Genomic DNA, 19,935 nt, shown 5'->3' with positions numbered 1-19,935 from the left:
ACAGCGTATCTCATGTTTGATGTCATCCCTGGGTAAATTATAGAGATGCAATCTGAATGTAGTTCACTCAAGCCGTCTTTCTCATGTCTGAACTCTCTTACTTTAAAGTCTCTATGTAAGACTAAAATAACGTAAGCCCTGGAGTGCTGTGATGTTCTCAGAAGCCGCTGCCTCATTTTGTTGTACTGAGACTGATAAAGCAGCTCCAGGAGCTTTGTTCCCAACAGTCGTGCAAAGTCGTTTCACATGGCCACTACTAAACCCTCAGCATCAAACAGGGCTTTTAAACCTGTCTGTTTGAGGCCAGACCAATTGGAAATTCATGGCATTGTCTGCACAGAACAGTGACATCTCATCAGATCACTAGTTTGAATAAACCATTTAAATCCTTATTCAAAGTCTGTAGATAAATGATCAAAATGCCATTTTTCTTAAGGTTGTGGCCGAGGTTCAAAACCAAGCATTTTTGTTTTCTTCTGCTCAACGTTTTGCTGGATGGAAGGACCAGATTCACAAATTCTGAAAGGGCAACGTCGCAAAATCTCCAAGCCCTGAGCTTCATTATGATACGTTCTAACCAAGACAAAGTACAGGAATGCACGCATGAGTAGGGCTAGAAAATCCATACGAGGAATTTCTCCTGGAGGGAAGGGAGGGAGGCTGTCACCCCTTACCTCCCTTAGCAGCAGGTTTATCCATTTATCAGCATCAAGAGTAATAGAGTTTGGAAAGGCTGCTTGGGGATTCAATTACCCTATGAACTGTTAGATCTAATTTACTGACAGTAGGATCTGGTGGATCTGAACTGGCTTGCGCATGCCATCATTACTCAAAGTTAAAAAATTGAAAACCTTTATTTAAATAAACCTGTCACAAAAAAGGCACAGAATGGTAGAATTGCACAGCAAGACTCCATGGAAGAGAGACAAAAGACGGATGGAAAATGGAACAGAAAACGACTGGCTCTTTAGAGAAGAATCCCACGTTTCTCCTCCTGCCCTACCCTTTGATGCCCAGACCTCTGCCAGCCCAGGTCTCTGCTGGGGGCCTGTGCATCACTCTGCCCTGTTCCACTGCCAGTAGCAAGCAAGGTTGGGAAAAGATGAAGTAATGCACTCAAATCAACCCCTTAATCATGAAGTCTGAACAAAAAAAAGACCAGTTGCTGTGCTGAGAGAATTTACCGAGTCAAAGAAATCCTATGCCACAACAGGCTTTGTCAGCCTGAGCTCTACTTAATATCAATTTATAGAGGAAAAAAAAATCTGCATGTGTTTTTTTCTTGAAAATTGTCATGTATCAGCTTCAGAGAAACTTCTTTTCCTGGATTTTTTTTCCTCTTATGCGTACGAAACAAAAAAATCACAGCACTACACAAAGTCTGCCTGATGCACTTTTTTATTGACTCCTCTATCCTAACCTGAGAAAAAAAATCTGCTTTAAGTTTAAAGTGCTCTCTCAAGAACAAAGCCTTACTCCTCCTATTCTTTTCAAGTTAAGTTCACTGTCCAGCTCCAACAGACACTGAGCACAAAGGAAAAACATCAAGAACCCCTGCGCCTAAGCAACTCGGTTTTCCTGACTGATGTGGCTCATTCGCTTTTCTAGCTGCTTCACAAAAGTAGAGACACGAACAGCTCATGATGCTCAGAGTTAAGTGAGGGCGTCTCAAATACCAGTCAGTTTTCACACATGTTCTTCAATGAGTTCTTCCAACAAATCCAGAAAAACAATTTATTGCACAGACCTGTTCATTAAGGGTTTTTTGGGCTGATATAAACTGGCTTGGCTCATTACAGTCAGTGGAGGTCTGCTGAACTACCAGCTGGGAAGCAGGCCCTACACACATAAGAAAAAAGCTAAGGAACTGCATTACAGGCAGTGATGCTCCAGGCCTACCCTCTCCAGATTACAGAGTAGGTTGCTGTAATCCAGATGCCCATTTATCAAACATCTGCTTGCTTAATCTGCTGTCAGTGACCTGTCATCACGGCCCCTAACTGCAGGCTGGGCTGCGTGACCAGCAGCACAGGATACACACTTTAAAAAAGGCAAGAAAAAACTTCTATGCTGCACCCTATCAACCTATGTGAGGCTAACTGTTTAAAAGGAAAGGATGTCAGCAGCATCTTCTCACGCTCAGGACCGCCAAGAATTAACCCACGACAAACTCAAAGGAGGGACTCAAACAGCTCCTGTCCTCCGCAGGCAGTTTTATCCAGGGGCAGGCAGCCTGGAGCACACAGTACGTACCGGTCGCGCATGATCCTTCGGACACGAGGAGGATTTCGCTCTGCTGCTTGCAGGCAGCCTGCTTCAGGTAGCACTCGTTCTGGTAGGTGTCGCCGTTGGAGCCGCAGACGGGCACGTAGTCATTGTTGCACTGGGGAGAAAGGCCAGGAGCGGCAGTGTTAGCCATGCAGGTGGGATGGATGGATGGATGGGGCAGCCCCGATTTGTGTGCCCCCCCCGCCCTTTCCAGTATTAACCCCTCGGGAAAACAGCAAGGAGGGAGGCACTGCCTCCCTGCTTCACATTTACAGGAGCTAGAGGAGAGGGAGGGGGGATGTGGTAAAGAAGAAAGGGAGAGGAGCAGCAAACAGCCTTGTGCGGGTGAGGGAAGAGATCGTCCGAGCGAGGCAATGTTCAGCAACCACCCACCGAGGTGTCCCCTGTGAGGAGGAGAAGGGGGCACTCCCGGACAGGGAGCATTGGGCAAGGCAAGCGGCTCCTCTCCGCAGCAGCAGCGGCTCCTCTTGCCTCTCCATTGGATGGCAACAGGCAAATTGCAAGGAGCAGGCTCTCCTTTCCCTTCCTCCTCCCCATCCACACACCCTAGTCACAACAGAGATGCTCCTGGGTGCCCAGGGAAGCATCCACCTGCCCGCACGCCCCTGCTCCAGCATCCCGCTGCAATTAGAGCTGGAGGAATGGGGACAAGGGGACAATCGGTGCTGAGCTCGGCAGCCCTCTCTCGGCAGGCACGCAGCGGCCAGGATGCTGCGCCACGTCCGGGCGCTCCCCGCTGCGGCCGGCGGGCGGGGGCAGAGGTGCCGCAGCTCGGCATGGAGCTGAGCCCCTGCCTCAGCCCAAACTCCTGCCCAGCTCGCCAAACCACCCCCTTCCTCCCCCCACCGCTGAAGGATGGCTTCACCCTCTCCTGTTCGTTTTAATAAAAATAATTCCATTTTATATAGAAAATTGGGCAACCTACCGGGTGCCGTTATCTTAAGATAATCACACTCCGAGGCTTAGCAATACTTGGATGTACCCTGTACATGGTAATTATACTGGGGATATGATTATCTCATGATTACTGTACTCCTGGTATGCCTCATTGTTTAATTATAACAAATGGAATGATCGCAATTATTATTTACAAATGCTCACCTCTGCTTAAATCCAAGCAAAAATTAAAAAGAAATCACACTGCCTATTTCAGCTATCTCGTGCCACAAAGGCAGAGGTGCATTCCTAACGTGCAACCTAAAGCGCAGAACCGAAATCCCAGGCATGTAAACATCAAACAGGCTTCAACGTGAATGACTACAGAAACGATTAACAAACAATTGCATAGACTGCATTAATTGCAGGCCTCCATGCGGAGCGGCTGCCAAGAAATTATTCATAGTTGATCAGAGTGACATTTTGATTGGGCCAAATCAAATGACATTTTCCTCACATGTTGTATTTTCTTAAATCTTCCAGAGCTGCGTCCCACCTCCAGTGTCCTCTTCCTTCAGAGCAGGACAGAAAACCAGCAGCAACAGCAGGGAAAATCCTTTCCTTCCTCTCCTGACGAAGGGCTGCTCCACGCAGAGATTATTTTCATGACTATGCTCCAAAGCTGAACAACGTTGCAAGCACAAAACGCCGACTTTATCCAAAAGCTCTACAACAAATGCTGGAGGGTGATCTGGAATACTTAACCAGGACAATTAACACAATCATGCAAATTTTTTAAAGCATGAAGATTCAAATCATGCTTGTTTTACACATCCTCTCTGCTTGACACCCGTGGGACTTCTTGTCAGAGCAATCTGTGCAGAACTCGGCCCAAAGCATCTCAACAGGCTCTCTGACATGTAGAAACAATGCTGGACCCCGTTCCCAAGAAACACGGTGGAAACTGCTGGTTTCGGCCAGAGCCAGAGATGATCTTTTACGCTGACTCAGCTTCAAATCTGAAAGGCCAAGCAGCCCTACGTTAACAATATAAAACGTCAAGAGTGAAATCTTGAGCCACACAAATTGGCGACAGAGCTGCTGTTAGCTGGGCTGGAATTTCTTCCAAAGCTCACAGAAGCTAAGACACATTTGAGAGACACCAGGGCTCCTGAAAGGATTAGTTCTCCTCGCAGAGGTTTTCCCCATCTCTCGTGCAGTTGATGAAACGCTCAAACCTGGATTTGGACAGCAGAGGTGGAGGTACTCCACGATGAGCACTAGTGATGCATCCTTTTCTTTCTCAAGCTGTGCTGGTCCCAGAGGCATTTCTTCATCTTCTGCCCGTTCATCCCACCACTACCTTCGCACAACTGCTGTTTGGATGGAAAAGGCCAAACTAAGGAGCTGCAGGGAATGTGAGAAGCAAGAGCCTCCAGATGGATCCTGCCTTGGTTTGGGCTGGGGGGCTCAGAAAGCCATGATGAAGCCATGGTGGAAATCACCCAGGAGGGCTGTCTTGGTGTTAGAAGTCAAGTAACTCGTGGCCTTCTTTCTAGCACTGGAAGATATCAGACCTTGACTATCATGGTTTCCTCAGTCTAGCAACACATTTGTGCCACTGGTTTAGGACTCAGTAGACCAAGCCCCAGACATGAGTATGATTCTCCATCCCTAAAGTAAGGCCTGGTCAAGCACTCAATGAAATCCATGTCAAAACTCCCAGAAACCCAGCAGCATGGTGCCATACTGTCATGTCCTCTCTTATGCACTTGGGTTTTTAAAATACACCTGTATATAAATGTATCCAAACTCAACCAACTATCAGCTGGAGGTGGCCTTTCTCAGCATGAACAGCCTTGAGCACTCACAATCAGTCGGAGACAAACCAGCTCTGGAAGTGCTGGGTCGGTGCTGTGCACTGAAACCATGAAGGATTGCTCTCTAAAGAGAACGATGAACTTGTGTAACTCTTTCTCCAGGTAACACTGTCAGAAGCTTGACCTCCTCCTGCTCTCAAACTCCACTCCCAAAATGCCAGCTTTGTTTGGAACCAAGTAGCACGACAATATATTCCAGAAACGTAATACCAAGCTGCAAGCTGGCCAGGTGAGGCTCCAGCCCCAGAAATGCAGAAGCACAGGAGTGATTCAACTTGCACGGGAACAGGGCTCCTCACACACAGAGCAGTGAACACTCGCAGTCTTGGTCAAGAGATGCAACACTGATGGAAACGCCCTCGTGTATTTTTGGATTCATTTGCAACATCTGAGAGGGAAGGGATCCCAAGTTGCCAGACGATGGCTTTGGGAGGACTTGAGTGTAGAGGGAGCGGTGTCCCCAGCTGGGGCTCTGCACCTCCTGGTGGCCCTGCTGAGCTTGCTGTGCGGTGAGCAAGGGTGGTGGTGGCTGCCACCTCGCTCAGCCCCACCGCTGGAGCCAGCCCCAGGGCTTCAGGTGGGGCTAAGCGGGACACAATGTCCTCTGACACAAAGCGTGGCTCTTGTCACGAGGAGTCCGTGAATGGCCCATCATTTTGTGGAAGAGAAAGACAGGAGAGCCAAGGAACGCACAGCCCTGTCTCAGCATGTGCCCGCCTGCTCTCCAGCGAGAAGAGTACAACTCAGATCTTCCAGAGCAGCCTGATGGGGTTTACCCCCTCAACAACAATTATTAATTTTTTAACCCCACATAGATAGACATGATGTACATCTGCAATCCTGGTTCATGGGAAAAAAAAACACAAAACCCCACACAAACCAAAGCTGCAGCAGCCCCAGTTCTGCCTCCCCCAGGACCTCAAGACTCTGGGGCTGGCCAGCCCAGGCCTTTCAAACAACACGGAGGCAAAATTAGCTTTCAGTCCTTGTATATTCTCTCAAGCTGCAGCAAAAGCCCCTGGCAAATTCAGGAGAAAACATAAAATGTAATTAGAATGATGAGGAGCCTGCTATTGATTTGCTCACTATCACCCCAGAGAGCTGTCACTGAAACTTGACACCTGAATTCTGAAGGAGGACCCCCTTTCTCGTGACATAAATTACCTGGCTGGCTCTGCCTTACTCGGCCAGCCTCAGACACCGCGTTAGAAACTCATTTTCTACTCCGGCGGCGTGTGGCTCTGGCTCGTCACTTTGTCAGCTGATGTTAAAGCGAGGCAGCCCCCTGGGCGGGTGCTCTTCCCTCCAAGGTCGCAGCCAGCCCCGTGTTGCCACGGGGGGCTGCAGTCAGCCCCAGGCCACCAGGGACTCGTATCCTGCCTTGGGAAAACACGTCTCCCACCACCCCCAATGCCTGGCTGCACTCCCTGCAGGCTACGAGTCCGCTGCTTAATAATGCCAAATGGGGCACCGATGATGGGACCCGAGCACCTCTGGGGGTCCCCAAAGGTCCCAGCGCCAACGGCACAACGTCTGCCCCAGCAGTGGAGCAAGGCACTGCTGCTGCATTGCATCACTGCCTTTTCTTCGAAAGAGAAAACAGAGCAACCCTTAAATCACTGCACATGCTGAGCCAAGGCAAACGCTCCTTGCTGCTCTGCTCAAAACAGCATCCTAACATGGGATTTTTGATCGCACGCAAGCTAAAAATGGAACACCAGAAATACACGGTCAGTATGAATTCTCTCCCCACGCAAGGAAACACAGGCACTTCAGCAAACTGTCTTGTTCTTCTTGCAGAAAAGTTCCTTCTTTGTTTTAAACGAAGGAACATTTGTTTAATGTTCCTTCTTTGGGATTTTTCCCCAAAGTGAAATTTGGCTCTAGAAATATAAACGATACTTATCACACTTCAAAGCGAATAGCCAATCAAAGCTCAATAATAAATTAATCATTACAGACGTGCACAATCTTGAACTGTGCACTATTTGGCCTGCTCTACTGTAAACACTCACATCAGCATTGCAAGTTCTACAACTTCACAGATCTGCATTAAAATGCGAGAAACCACAGGGGCATAAACGTATATGCAACACGTGCTGGTACATGCTTAAAACTCCTTTAATTTGCTCAGTTTTTATTCAGGTCATTATGGAAAGCACAGCTGTTTTGCAAGTTGGCTAGAACATATTAAATGAAATCCTTCATAATGAAATCGTCTGACTTTGAGGATGCCTGAGGTTTAGATGTAGCTGCAAGAGGGAGAGAGACGGCACAGGAGGAGAAGGAAAAACCCCACTGCTCAGCAATAACCCGCTATGACTGTATAAAACCTAAAGGAAGTTCATGATTTTGGAACAGAGGGATTTCTCTTTAATCTGATCAGCTGGGCAGATAAACAGTCAGAAGCATTGTCACTATGCAGCCCTTCCTGAAAATATTGCATAAGCACATTACAGATCCATTTCTTTAACTAGATCAGAACTCTGAATACAATAAGCCACGATCTGTATCAGAAATGAATTTAGATTGGACTCTAAATCCTTGTTAAAAGGGCAGAGAAACAAAATCAGAAATGCACAACCTGAAACTGCAGACCCGAGGGGACATTTAAAGCCGTAGCATCTGCATTTTCCCAGAGAAACTTATGTCTTCTTGACACCAGTTGGTTCTCCTGCCAGCTTTTATACATGCTGCCAGGTTTTCCCTCTAACTTCTCTGCACGTAGAGAAATAAATTGCCAAGTGATGGGTTATAAAGAGGGATCCTTGCTTTGTATTCTCATTAATGAATTAGAGAAGGAAATATCAAGCTTCTTACCTTGAACTGACAGACACAAGTCACACTGTCTCCAATCCTTAAACACTCCCCATCAAATTTACAGGTATTGGTGTCGCAGAGAAATAGATCGTTTTCTCTGTCATCGTAACCTCAAATGTAAAAGGGAAAAAAGATGTCAGCTTTGGTCTGGCAAGAGGAACAAAACAGGATGATTGTGTTTTAATGCACACAGCACAATAACCTTGTTGATGAAATGATACAGTCCAGATTTTCTTTTGTCCTTCCCTGTCCTCAGTTTTCCACTTTTTCCTCTCATCTCCCCCTCAGTCCTTCTATTAATCCTTATTCCCCACAGCCTCACGCACTTTTTTCTCTATTTCACAACTCAATTTCCTCAGAAGTCGCCCGGTAATTACGCTATTTCACTGCTCCGGGTCAGAAATGTCATCAACTTAACCCCACACAATCGCAGATCTGTTGGCCAGAAGACCAAACTGGAATTTCTCCAGCCCGTGGTGCAACAAAGCCCCCCGTAACGAAGATGAGCAGGCTGCGTGCCTTCCGCGATGCTCTGCCGACCCCAAGGAAGACCGCTCTCCCCAAGTTAACGGGAGGAGCGCCGGGCTGCCTGCAAGCCGCCGAGCGACCCCAGCTCCCTGCCTTCAATTCCCCCAGCAAAACCCGACAGATCTGCCCAGAGACCCAGATCCCGAGCATGAATTTCAGATCTCGCTAGCCGACTTCCCATGCCAACGGCGTGCGGCAGAGGATTAAGCAGAGCAGCTAGATCACATTCCGAGCCCGTTAACATTTAAACCCATCATTTTTAGTTTTCTTCCCCCTCTCCTTGAGCCGCATTGCTCCATGCTCCCAGCCAGGAGAGCGCAGTGGACGCCCCGGGGGCGATGCGCACCCAGCTCCTGCAGACCCCCGTGTACAAACTCAACGTGGGGGTCAGAGCTGCTTCGTGGGGATGGGAAGGGATGGGAAGGGATGGGAAGGGATGGGAAGGGATGGGAAGGGATGGGAAGGGATGGGAAGGGGGCTCCCTCCCGGGCCGGCCGTGCCGCCCGCCCGAGCCGCCTCCCGAGCCGGGGTGCGGGCCGGGTGCCGGCGCGTACCGGAGCAGTTCCAGCCGGTGGGCGTCTGGCAGTCGCTGAGGGAGGTAGGGAAGGCCGCCAGCTTGTCGGGGCGGGCGAGCAGGAGCAGCAGCAGGGCGGGCAGCAGCAGCCAGCAGCAGCAGTCGCACAGCGCCCAGCCGCCGCACTGCCGGGGCGCGGGGGGCTCCCCGGGCACCATGACTTCCACACTCAACTCTCCGGCGGCGGCGGCAGCGCGGGGCCCCCGGGGCCGCCGGGCATCCCGCCCCCCCGGCCAGCGACAGCGGCGACGACGGCGGCGACAGCGGCGACAAGTCGCTCAGCGAGCGGCGACCGACGCCGGGGCGCGCGGCGAAGCCCGGCGGGGCGGCGCGGGGCGGGGAGCGGCTGCCATAGGGGCCGGGCGGCGGGGAGTGGGGCGCCGGGCGACTGCTGGGGCGACCGTTGGGGCGACCGTTGGGGCGGCCGTGGGGGCCGTGGGGGCCGCCGCGCAGCCGCCGCCGCCGCCGCCGCCTTCCCCGCTCTGCCGCCCGCATCCCTCTGCGCGGGGGAAGCAGCGCGGCCCGGCCCGCCGCGTCACGTGCGGCCGCCGCCGCACCCCCATTGGCCGGGCGGCGGGCGGAGGGCGGGGCGGCGGAGCCCCGCGGCAGCGCCCCCGGGGCGCTCCCTCCGCCCCCCCCGCCCCCCCGCCCCCCGGCACCGGGCGTGGCGGGGGCAGCCGGCGCACCCCACACGGGGCTCGGGGCTCGGGTCCCGCTCGTCCCGCTGCGGGCTGACAGCCAGCCCCAGGAGCACCCGGCGGGCGGGAAGCGCCAATTGTTACTGCCTGCTAGCGGCCGAACCGAGCCTCACCCGTCAGCTGGGGGCTCGCGGAGCGCCTGCCGCCTGGGAGAGCGATTGTGTCCTTCTTCAGCACTTCGTTTCACTGTATTTTTTATTTTTTTTGCCATGTCGTTATTCCCTTTACAATCATCTTCTATTTCCCCTCTCACCTCCTCCTCTTTGCGTTTAACTTGCTTGTTCTCTCTCACATTCACTTGGTGTTGCTCACTGACACTCTGCTCGGCTGATCGCTGAGGTGCCCAAACCCCAAAGCCCTGGCTGGCGGGGCACGACAGCCCCGCTGCCTCGCCAGGAGAATGTCCTGCTTGCTCCCGCCTTCTGCTGCCTCCACCCGCTCCTCGTTTCCTCGTCCCACTCCACCGGTTCCATTTTCCCATTCGCAGTTACCACAGCCCACAGTTTCCCTTCTCATTCTCTTTTTCCCATTTCCTCCACCTCCTCCTTTCTTCCATCTCCAGCCCCTTCACTTCGTAGCCACCGATCACACAGGCACTGGCAGGCTCCTTATTTGCAGGCCCATCTGACCGGACAGTGCAGGGAAGCAAACCATTAGACCAGCCTCACAGCCAGGCCCTTTCTGATCCGTCTCTCCTGTCGCTATAACTCACAACCGAGACGATAACACACGAGTATCTGGCATTCATAGAGTGTCATTAAATACAGCAGCAGAAGCCCAGCTATGGCCCGTCCTCTCCCCAGAGTGCCATATAACACGGCAGTGACTGACTCTCCTGCGCACGGTTCTGACTTAGATTTACCCTGTTTTATTTTCAGCCTCTCAGACAACAAGCACTGTCTGCTGAGACAAAGGAGCCCCTCTATTTTTATGCTTGTTTTCTGACTTTGGAATATGGAAGCTCCACCAGAGGTCCTGTAATTGTCACAACACCATGCCTGAACTATGAACCTGAAACCACCCGAAGGGCAGTCTGGTTAAGGCACAGTTTAAGGGGTTCTGCTGTGACTAACACTAGTATTTTCTTTAAAAAGGTTTTCCCTATTGATATGTAAGCTTTACTCATAAAAATATTTTTATGAAAAAAAATACATCTGCCAGTGTTCCAAAAGGGATAGATAGACCCACGAGCCTCGTTTCTCCGTTACCCTCTCTAGCAATTTCTTCTGAATTGTAGAGACTGAGATACAATCATTTTTTCGTACAGTTCCTAGCTCCAAATCAGGAATTCTTTTGCCCTACTGATCCCATGCTGCCCACGCAGTCACTTGCCAACACGCTATTCCCGGCTGCACTTCAGCACTGTGGTTAGCTGACACCTGCCATCTCGTACTCCCTGGCGCTCCCACCTCACCCCACTGCTACACAGAACTACTACTCGTAAGCCACGCAACGAGCTCACTGCCAAGCAGGCAGCTTTACGCTCGCATGATGTACAAATCGCAACCAGCATCCTCTGAAAGACATACTGAGTCCATGATACCCCAGCTCCCTGTGTCAAAGCCAGGTACCAAAGAGCAACAGCCATTGGTACAGTTCCTTTTAGTTATGTGCTTGGCTCCAGTGCAAGATAACGAGTATGTAACGAGGGAAAACTACATCCTGTGTATGAAGCCCACTATCTGGGCAGCTTTTAGTTGCCTTTACTACATAAAATAGGCAGCTGATAAGCATATAGTTTTATCCAATGCACGTGATCATCTACATGTGTTTGGAGGACATCAGCTCCCAGAAAATAAGCAGGTGGAGATGTTTCACGTGCTCTAAGGATCTGTGGGTGAGGGCAGGGTCTGCCCTGGCTTGTACCGCACCCCTCCAGCTACGACTGGTCAACGGCTGAGGCCTGCGACCAGGCCGCACCTGGTCCCGTCCCACGTCGCCACGTCTGTGAGTAATGCCTTCTGTTGCTGCACTTGGCTGGGAGACGATGTACTGCTGACGAATTACACAACCTCAGTTATTCACACTTGCACTACATCTTGGCTGCGCTGCTCTTGGAAGCCTGCAGTCTCCCACAAGTTTCCCAGAACTTGGGAGAAGCCAACTGGTACAGAAGAGTGTAGCAAAACCTCCTTAGCAATACAAGCTACGGGTACATGAGACCTGTTCTTTTTCTGCTCTGTCTACCCGAGACTATAAAGCTGAGTTCATGAATCCTTGTCTTAAAAACACTGTATGGCCTGTGTCTGAGGTCTCTAAAGGCCCTAGGATAATGACCTTGGTCAAGAATGCTGATAAAAAAAAGGCTTCTTTTTACAATACAGCTAATGTTCATCAACAACATTTTCCTCAGGTCAGCACCAAGAGTACAGGACCTAGGTTCCACAGCTGCTAAGAACAAATCCTACTAAGGGACACTTCAGTAAGCCTCTTCACCACCTATACCGTATTACCTTATGTTCATGAAACACGTATGTACAGAATTTTGAAAAAAAACCAAAAAACAACAACAAAACCCTGCACAATTCTTGAGAGGATAAGAGCTACACTGTGTGAGTGAACTATTGCAAGATACCACCACTAGTGTTAGTTCCTAGAAATGGTGAAAAAAATCTATTAAGTCTACAAGAAAGAGAATTGAGCAAATAAGGTCCTAGCCAACACTAACAAGAAGAGTGCAAAGGGGGTCACGTGTTTTCAGTGGCAGTTCCTCTCATCAAATGAGCGGGTTTGATTCTAATATGCAAAAATCCCACCACAAATAGCTTGGGAGTGCAGTTCCCAGTTAGAGGAACCAACCTTGAAGGAAAGGTACATGACAGATGCCACCTGCTCCAGCAGAAGACCAGTAAAGGAGACACAACCTGTATGAACTTGCTGTGTATGAAGCTGGAGCTCTTCCCCTTCATGGAAGAACAACACTCTCTTAAGGCCTGTGTATTTTCAGGCTTGGTTTGACCAAAAGTTGGCAGACTTAGCCTACACATGTTTCTGTCAGAAGTCTGTGAATCTCTAGCAGATTTTATGTTCATCTAATTTTCATGTGTGCAGGAAGAGTGCATGTGGGCTCACTCAAACGCACAGGCAGTAGTCTTTGCCTACATGTTATTTTACAGATTTTATACAGCTTCCAGCTAAATCACATATCTCAATGCAAAGTGTACCATTCCTAGATATCACATGGACTTTTAAAGCTCTGAGGGATCCTTCGGGTCTATAAACAACAAGTAGATTACATTCATCTACATATAGTCAAGACTCTTTTTCTCCCTACTGCTGAGAGAAACATGGCTCTTACTCTTCACTTGAACTAGTGTGTAATCCAAGAACAATTCATGGCCAGCTTTGAGAAAAGTGTGCTGTATTTTTCATTGTAATTAACCGCTTCAGAGCAAGAATCCTCATGTATAAAGATGAAGAAAGGTCTCAGCTTTCCTTGAAAGATGGTTTGCCTTTCAGCAATGCGTCTCACACTTTGATTTTTGACTGAAACATTCCACTGCTTTGGTGACCTGTTATGCCAAAAAAGCTGTCTTGTGTTATGCTTTACTTTTAACTGAATGTTCTGGCACATACCAAGAAACAGAACAAAGTATTGCAATATATACTGGAACACTGTTTCGTGCTGCTCCACACATGAAATTGATGTCAGAAAAAATTGCACAAAGGGCATGGAAAATGTGAATAAATGCTGTGATCCTTTTACCTTCAGTTTTAAATGGATGTATTGAAATGCATGGGTGCTAAAGATTTATGCATCTGTTTATAGTCCATTCTGGAGTTTTAACATTTCACGCAGCTTGTAGGAGGGAGTGTATTATTTATATAAAGTCATGGTTATTCAGCAGTGTTTATTCCTGAAGAGCAACAAAACATCTTCAAGGGAGAAGAAATTCATAACTCTGGTTGACTACCAGGGTTAGCCAACTTAAATCTCTTATTTTTTGATTTATGAAGAGACTTGTTCCTACAAGCACCTTTGTAGCACTAGGCATCTTGTTACCAGCAGCAGGCATCACCTCCTTCTCCCCAGACAGACCGCACAACAATGGATTAAGTGACTTGACAGCTCTTCAGAGAGTCAAGACAGACAATTGGTCTTTCCAGTTATCTTATCTCACTGGAAGTGTAGAGGTTACTTTATTTATTTATTTATTTATTTATTTATTTATTCCCCTAGTGGGTAATCAAACTGTTTAAATGAAGAAGAAAACCAACCTGGAGATGTACAACATTTTCAAATGGCATTTCTCAGTTAACTTGTAGCCTCACCTTCTGTGAAGATGAATCTTGCAGAAGTTTAGTTCAGCTCACCTCAATCAACTGTATTGTATCCTTTTCTTACCCAGGCATAATTCCTGCAGACCACCAAGGCAATTTAGTAGTTTAACTGAGCAAATCCCAGGTAGTCTGTCTTATCCACTCTCGGCAATACTGTCAGCAGAAACACCTGGACTGTGTCTATCTATAGAGGCAAGAGAGCCCAGCCATGGAAGATGCATGAGCTATTTCTGCTTCCTTTCAGTAGATGCTAGAGGATGGGCAGATAGGACCACTCAGCAGTTTAACAGATCAGGTACAGCAAGGGAGAAGTGCTGTTTACTGTGAGATAGCTGTCATTGCTGAAGGCCCACAGAAGACACTACATGCTGTGCTGAAACACCTCATATGGGTCCTCTGACATGTTGCTAAGAGTAGATCAGAGCAAGACCACAGGCGTGGTTTCCCTATAATCTCACAGGCAGCTGGAGGCTGGGACTCCTCAAGGACAAAAAATAGTATTTGTGTGGTTAACAGCTCCTGATGGATTGTCTTCCCATGAATTTCCCATGAACCACGCAACCATATGGCAGCCAAGAGGACCTGTGGCCATGAGCTTCTTGTACTGTGTGAGAAGACACTTTCTTAAACCAGGCACCTGCTAACATCATTTGATACTCCTATTTCATGCATTATGAAGCAGTAAACAACCATTTCGTATTCAGTGCCTTGTGTCAGACCGTATCTGTAAGCCCTGCTCCATGTCTCCCGATGTATTGCTAAATCATTCTCACAGATAACAGCCTGTCCATGCTTTCCTTTCACATATGGATGGAGATCTAGCATCAGTGTCCCTACATAGAAGTGCCAACAAACAATGTCTGACCGTTGTGTGCACTGCCAGCATGAGTGTCCCTGCCTCAATAACTGAGCACATGGTGTGGACGTGCTCACAAGGATGTTATCTGTCACACACGAGGCTTTTGGGAAAAAGGACACTTGTATGCCCCAGGCAAGCATCAAGAGATGGATAAATGTGGACTTCAGTTCATTTACAACAATATGGTATCGTGCAAAAGTGACAAAGCCAGCATGGTAGCATGTTCCTTTGCAATGAAAAGCTGTGGAAAGCTTATGGGCGGCCTTCACCTGGCCTGTATCAGGTCAGAGGATGAAGGGTCACAGGAGTATTCCTGATTGGTCTTGGGAATTTGGCATTTATGAGAATTAAGTATAAGAGAAAAATCTCTAGTCTTAGCCATGGAAAGACTCTTGAAGGATTTGCCTAAGAAGGATTCTCACCAGGATCAGAAATCCTTAGGAAATTTTTATATGTATATACACATGCTTAAAAATCCACAGTTTAGGTTTTATAAAGCCAGATTCCATATCTGAGAAGAAAAAGGCCTGGAAGAGCTATAGTTCTGACAAAATGACCATTTAGCATTTTCTGTCCAAGGACCTGCAAGGGATGCTTGGTCAATACCAACGCTGTAAGCAGCAGACCACCACCTGCTAGATGATGTTCTAAGGAAAACCAATATTGTTTTCCCATTAACATATAGCACCAATATTTAGCCATGTATAATATTTCATCAAGCCACGCTGATCTCCAACCTGATATGGGAAGCTATCATGCATATATTTAACTACCTTAAACTAGAACAAAACAGCAATACAGAGAAGCATTGTTGAAACCAGGAAACATTTCTCTCCTTATCATGTAATTAATTTTTTATTCAAAATGTCATTGCTTGTGTGTGATAGAAACATTTTTTATGATCAGTCAGGCAAAAGTAACTATTATTTAGAAATGATTTGAAGGCATACCAACTCAAAACAGTGAAAAATGCAAATGAAGATGCTTCACTACCTAAAACACTGATGCTAAATGATACATACAAATAGTAACATTTTTTATAAAAAAAGACTTGTAAAGTACATCAAGTAAAGCTCTGTAATAATAAAGAGACCCTTGCTGCCTTAAATTGAAAGTTTAATAGCTTCCATTTAAAGAAAGAGGGATAAAAGACAGCGTATGGCCCTAAATACCAGCACAGAGTGATTTTTTATAGGTCTGCGATGTGCATAAACAGAAAGTATCCTGGGTACTGATTGCCCAACACATGGAAATTAAAGTGCCTTTGGCATCTTTGTGCTTGTGATAGCCACGGATTTACTCATCCCTCTCTGCTGAAGATCTGTTCCTTTGCTGATCCCGCTCCACTCCCAGCACCTCTCCCACGAGGTTCAGAGGCACACCATGCATCGTGCTATCCAATGGTCCCCTGCTTTTTTCTTTATTTCATAAAATGTGCTACAAGTTTGGAGCAAGGTTGCTACTATTCCTATTAATCGCTGTGCAGGAGAAATACACAGCAGTTACAGCACAGTCCTATTCATGCTAGACAGTCATTTTACATGGCTGTGGGCACGATCCCCCTCTGCCAGCAGGGTGTGGTGGTGTGGGATGCCAAGCTCTTGGGTTTAAGTTCCTCTATGAGGACCTGCTCACACAAGAGGCTTACTCTGACGTACTGCTGGGCAACCATTCAAAACAGATTCCCAATAACCTCAATTTGTAGGCTGGGTTTTTGCTCTAACAGGCTCCTTTTGCCTCACCTAAAGGGCAGAGAACGGATGCAAAGCAGATAATGGCAGCAAGCGAGTGGAAAAGTTTGCTGCGGTCCCATACCCTGCGTAAGCCATGCTCTCACTGCAAGGCTGTGGACAGGACGTGGAGGTGTCTGGTGGTGGAAGGGCTCCCAGACCCCACACAGATGATTTACAAGATTAGACAGCTTCCAATAATTCTTAGTTATATCACAGCAGGAAGACAAAATCTGCTGTATGTCAGCTCTGTAACTGAGAAGGGTTTTGTGGATATATAATACGTGGATAACAGATAAGGTGCCAGTAGATGGCTCTCAAGATATGAGGCCTATGGCTTTTATAGGACTGAGACAACTTCTTGACTACTGCCTAACAGCTGCCTTTGCTGCCTGACAGTTAAAAAAACACTCAAACTGTATTTTGGGAAAGTGAGAGCATAGAGACTGCATGAAAAAGGGCATCTTCTATCCAGACCTACTCAAAAATATCAAAGCTCTTAGCTTAGTTATTTTTAATTATTCAAGGCAAAAAATGCAACCTCCTTTCAGTAAAGCATGCTTGAAATTTTCCTGTATTTCTTTAAGTGAGATTTAAGGGCTGCTGAAGCAGACTTGATATAGCTGAGAGAATACTTTTGCAGTACCCCTGTCTCTCTGTGAGAGAGGTGCTGGCAGCCCCAGCACGGTAATGCAGTAAGTTACATTTTCTTAACTAAACAGAGGAGCTGTGTCTCTTCAGAGTTGGTTTTCTCAAGCATATGAACTAACACCCCTAAAGGGAGGGGGTCCAGGAGGGAAGCTCACAGTTAGCAATGCTACAGAGGTTTGAAATTAATTTTTAGTACTGTGTGAGTGAAGTAGATAATATTTAATTGCCATTTTTTGAGAGGAGAGGGAGAAGAGATCTCATTCTAAATCTGGGCAGTGATTTATATCCCAAGCCCAAATTTTGTGAATTGAGCAAAGACAGGTAACAACAGCAAAAGCACTCAAATTCTTCCAGCTATATGATTGTGTCTAAAGGAAGGGAGAGGATTTGTACAACATACCTTTATTCAGACAGCTGGCCATGTAGTGTATGAACTAGAAATTCTGCTTGACAATTTATTCAATTCTTTAATTAAATTTGTTTCTTTTGATGCTTTAAATGCTGTTTTTCCACATAGCATGTCCTGAGGCCCACGCCACCCCACTGGGATATATTTTCCTGGTCAGTGACCCCAGTCTATATTTATTATACTCCTTCTGTTTCTTGGTTTCATGGCAGGGACAACTGGAGTGATTGCTGACTAAATAATTAGCCAAAGGAACTCTTTCTCTGTATGTATCTGTACTCATTAGGCTAGTGAGAAAACGTAACTTACTTTCATAATCTATTTCCCTATAGGTACCTGGCACTTTCTGGGAGCAAAGTAGGGAGAAAATGCAAGTGCTAAAAGCTCACACACTCATTATTAGACTAATGATACCTGTTCCTCTCAATCTGGCCTGATAAAGGCAGCTACAGAAGAGAAGGTGTAAAGCTGCTGCTTCCCAACATAATAAAAGGGAGAAATGCAGGCTTGAAATATTCCCCTCCTGCCCTCAACAAAAGTGGGAGTGCATATAATATTATGGTATTATACAAGGTAGTAGAATAACATAGTAAAATAATTATTGTCATTCACAGCCACAAGCAAAACAAGGGTGAAGACACAAGGCACATCCTGAAACTGCCCAATGTCAGGAATCCCCTTAGTGACCTGGTTTCCTTCTGTGGCCACTGCAAAGAGAATTTGTGTCCTCCAGAGGAACAATAGTTCCTAATTTCGGGTCTTGCTCACATGCATGTCTCTTTCCTGTTGCTCCCCCCCATCGCCTCCACTCCCACCACAGACTGCAAAGGGAATTTCAGGAAAATGGCTGGGTTAGTTTAGCCAGGTAAGTCAGGTTTCCAGCCTGTTTTGTATGTAGACACTTCTCTACTTTCAGCCTACTAAAAAAAAAACAACCACCAAACCTTGCACAGAACTCTGCTCTAAGGTTTAAGAGAGAACTGTTGAACTTAAACTACACCAGTGTAAATTGCAGCCCTGAACTGCAGCCTATCAATGGGTATATCGTAAACTCTGGGAGTTGTGTAAAAAAGCTTCCGTAAGATCATAATTTCTATTTTTTTCCAAAACTCCTCGTATACAAGGAGGTAGGGACTGGTGGTATCATTGGTAGAAAGTCGGATTACATTCTGATTCCACTCGTTATTTCAGTTAGCTGGGATTTCTCTCATCAGCTTTCATGACTAATATAGTCACTCCTTGATTTATGTACTATTATCTCCTTATGAACTTTGGAGAATCCAGTGCCCATTTCTTTTTATTAGAGCACTAGAAACCATTAAAGAAAAGCTCACCTTGAAGTGTCGAAGACAAGGTGGTTCTTCTGCAAATATGGGCTATCTAATGAACTCACAGCTTTACCTACAGAATTGTTCTGGTTGTGGTGAGGGATAACAAGAGTTTCTGAACAGAAATTCGATAAAAAGGAAACTCAGAGATGCACTTATCATGCTTCTACTTTTATGGATCTGTGCCCTGATTCAGGCTGCCATTCTGAACATCTGGTGTGTCTTGAAAAGAAGATTCTTCCATGTGGAGTCTAGTTCCCAATTTCCTCAACTATTATTTATTACACTGTTTGGGTTTTAGAAAGGATTGTTGAACCAGTGTGGATAATCTAAAAAATAAACTTAATCTAAAACTAATGCAAACTGCACAGCATAGGAGATTTAGAAAAGCCTACTTAACAGTCAAGCAAAACCCTTTCAATTTATCTTGGTACTTCCTGAGTCTAGCTCTAAACAGATATGGGACCACAAGGAAAAAAAAATTAAGAAGTACTTTCCAAGTGACCAGAGGGCAGAAATTCTGCACACAAGCCTACTTGCAAAAGATGGTGAGAGCAATGCTGAGGGATCAGAGGTTTGGACCACCAGGCATCGCTCAGTGCCTGCCCCGTTCAGTCTTCTGACCCTCTCCGCATCAGCACACCCCAGCTACAGCCAACACCGATATTATGCGAGGGAAATGCAATCAGGAGGAGCAGCTCATTGTGCGAACACATGGACCGTGTCTCAGTTGCAGAGCGGTACCAGAAAGTTTCAGCCCTTGTTTTGAGAATGGTGTCTATTACCCACATTTAACCCCAAAGCATCTTTTTTAATTTAAATGATGGTTGCCTTAATAGCTTACTGCCTGAAATGTTCTTTGATGCTGAGGCATAACGCTCCCCAACTGTGCACAATCCAATATAAGGCGCCTGTTAATGCCGCATGCTGGCACAAACTGTGTTTGGGAGATGGAAAGGTGATTAGCACCTCCTAAGCTCTATCCAAACAGAAAGCTAAAACAATCTGAATTGGA

General features: G+C 47.0%; 1 protein-coding gene across 2 annotated transcripts in view; it reads right to left on the bottom strand.

Annotated features, from left to right (window-relative positions):
* The window catches only part of TMEFF2 (transmembrane protein with EGF like and two follistatin like domains 2), a 326,923-nt gene that overhangs the window by 110,657 nt on the left and 196,331 nt on the right, over window positions 1-19,935 (bottom strand). The window contains exons 1-3 of one of the 2 annotated variants that reach the window (XM_040562212.1): window positions 8,948-9,240; window positions 7,866-7,975; window positions 2,254-2,383 (exon numbers count right to left, since the gene is read on the bottom strand). In XM_040562212.1, coding sequence (XP_040418146.1) covers window positions 2,254-2,383; window positions 7,866-7,975; window positions 8,948-9,125 — 418 coding nt within the window. In that variant the 5' untranslated portion in view covers window positions 9,126-9,240. Of the gene's footprint in view, window positions 1-2,253; window positions 2,384-7,865; window positions 7,976-8,947; window positions 9,241-19,935 lie in introns of those variants that run through there. The other variant, XM_040562211.1, reaches the window with a different exon arrangement.

This window comes from Cygnus olor, chromosome 6 (genome assembly GCF_009769625.2).
Source record: "Cygnus olor isolate bCygOlo1 chromosome 6, bCygOlo1.pri.v2, whole genome shotgun sequence".
Lineage (NCBI taxonomy): Eukaryota > Metazoa > Chordata > Aves > Anseriformes > Anatidae > Cygnus > Cygnus olor.
Note: the sequence above shows the minus strand (reverse complement) of the source record. Positions and strands in the feature narration are given on the sequence as shown.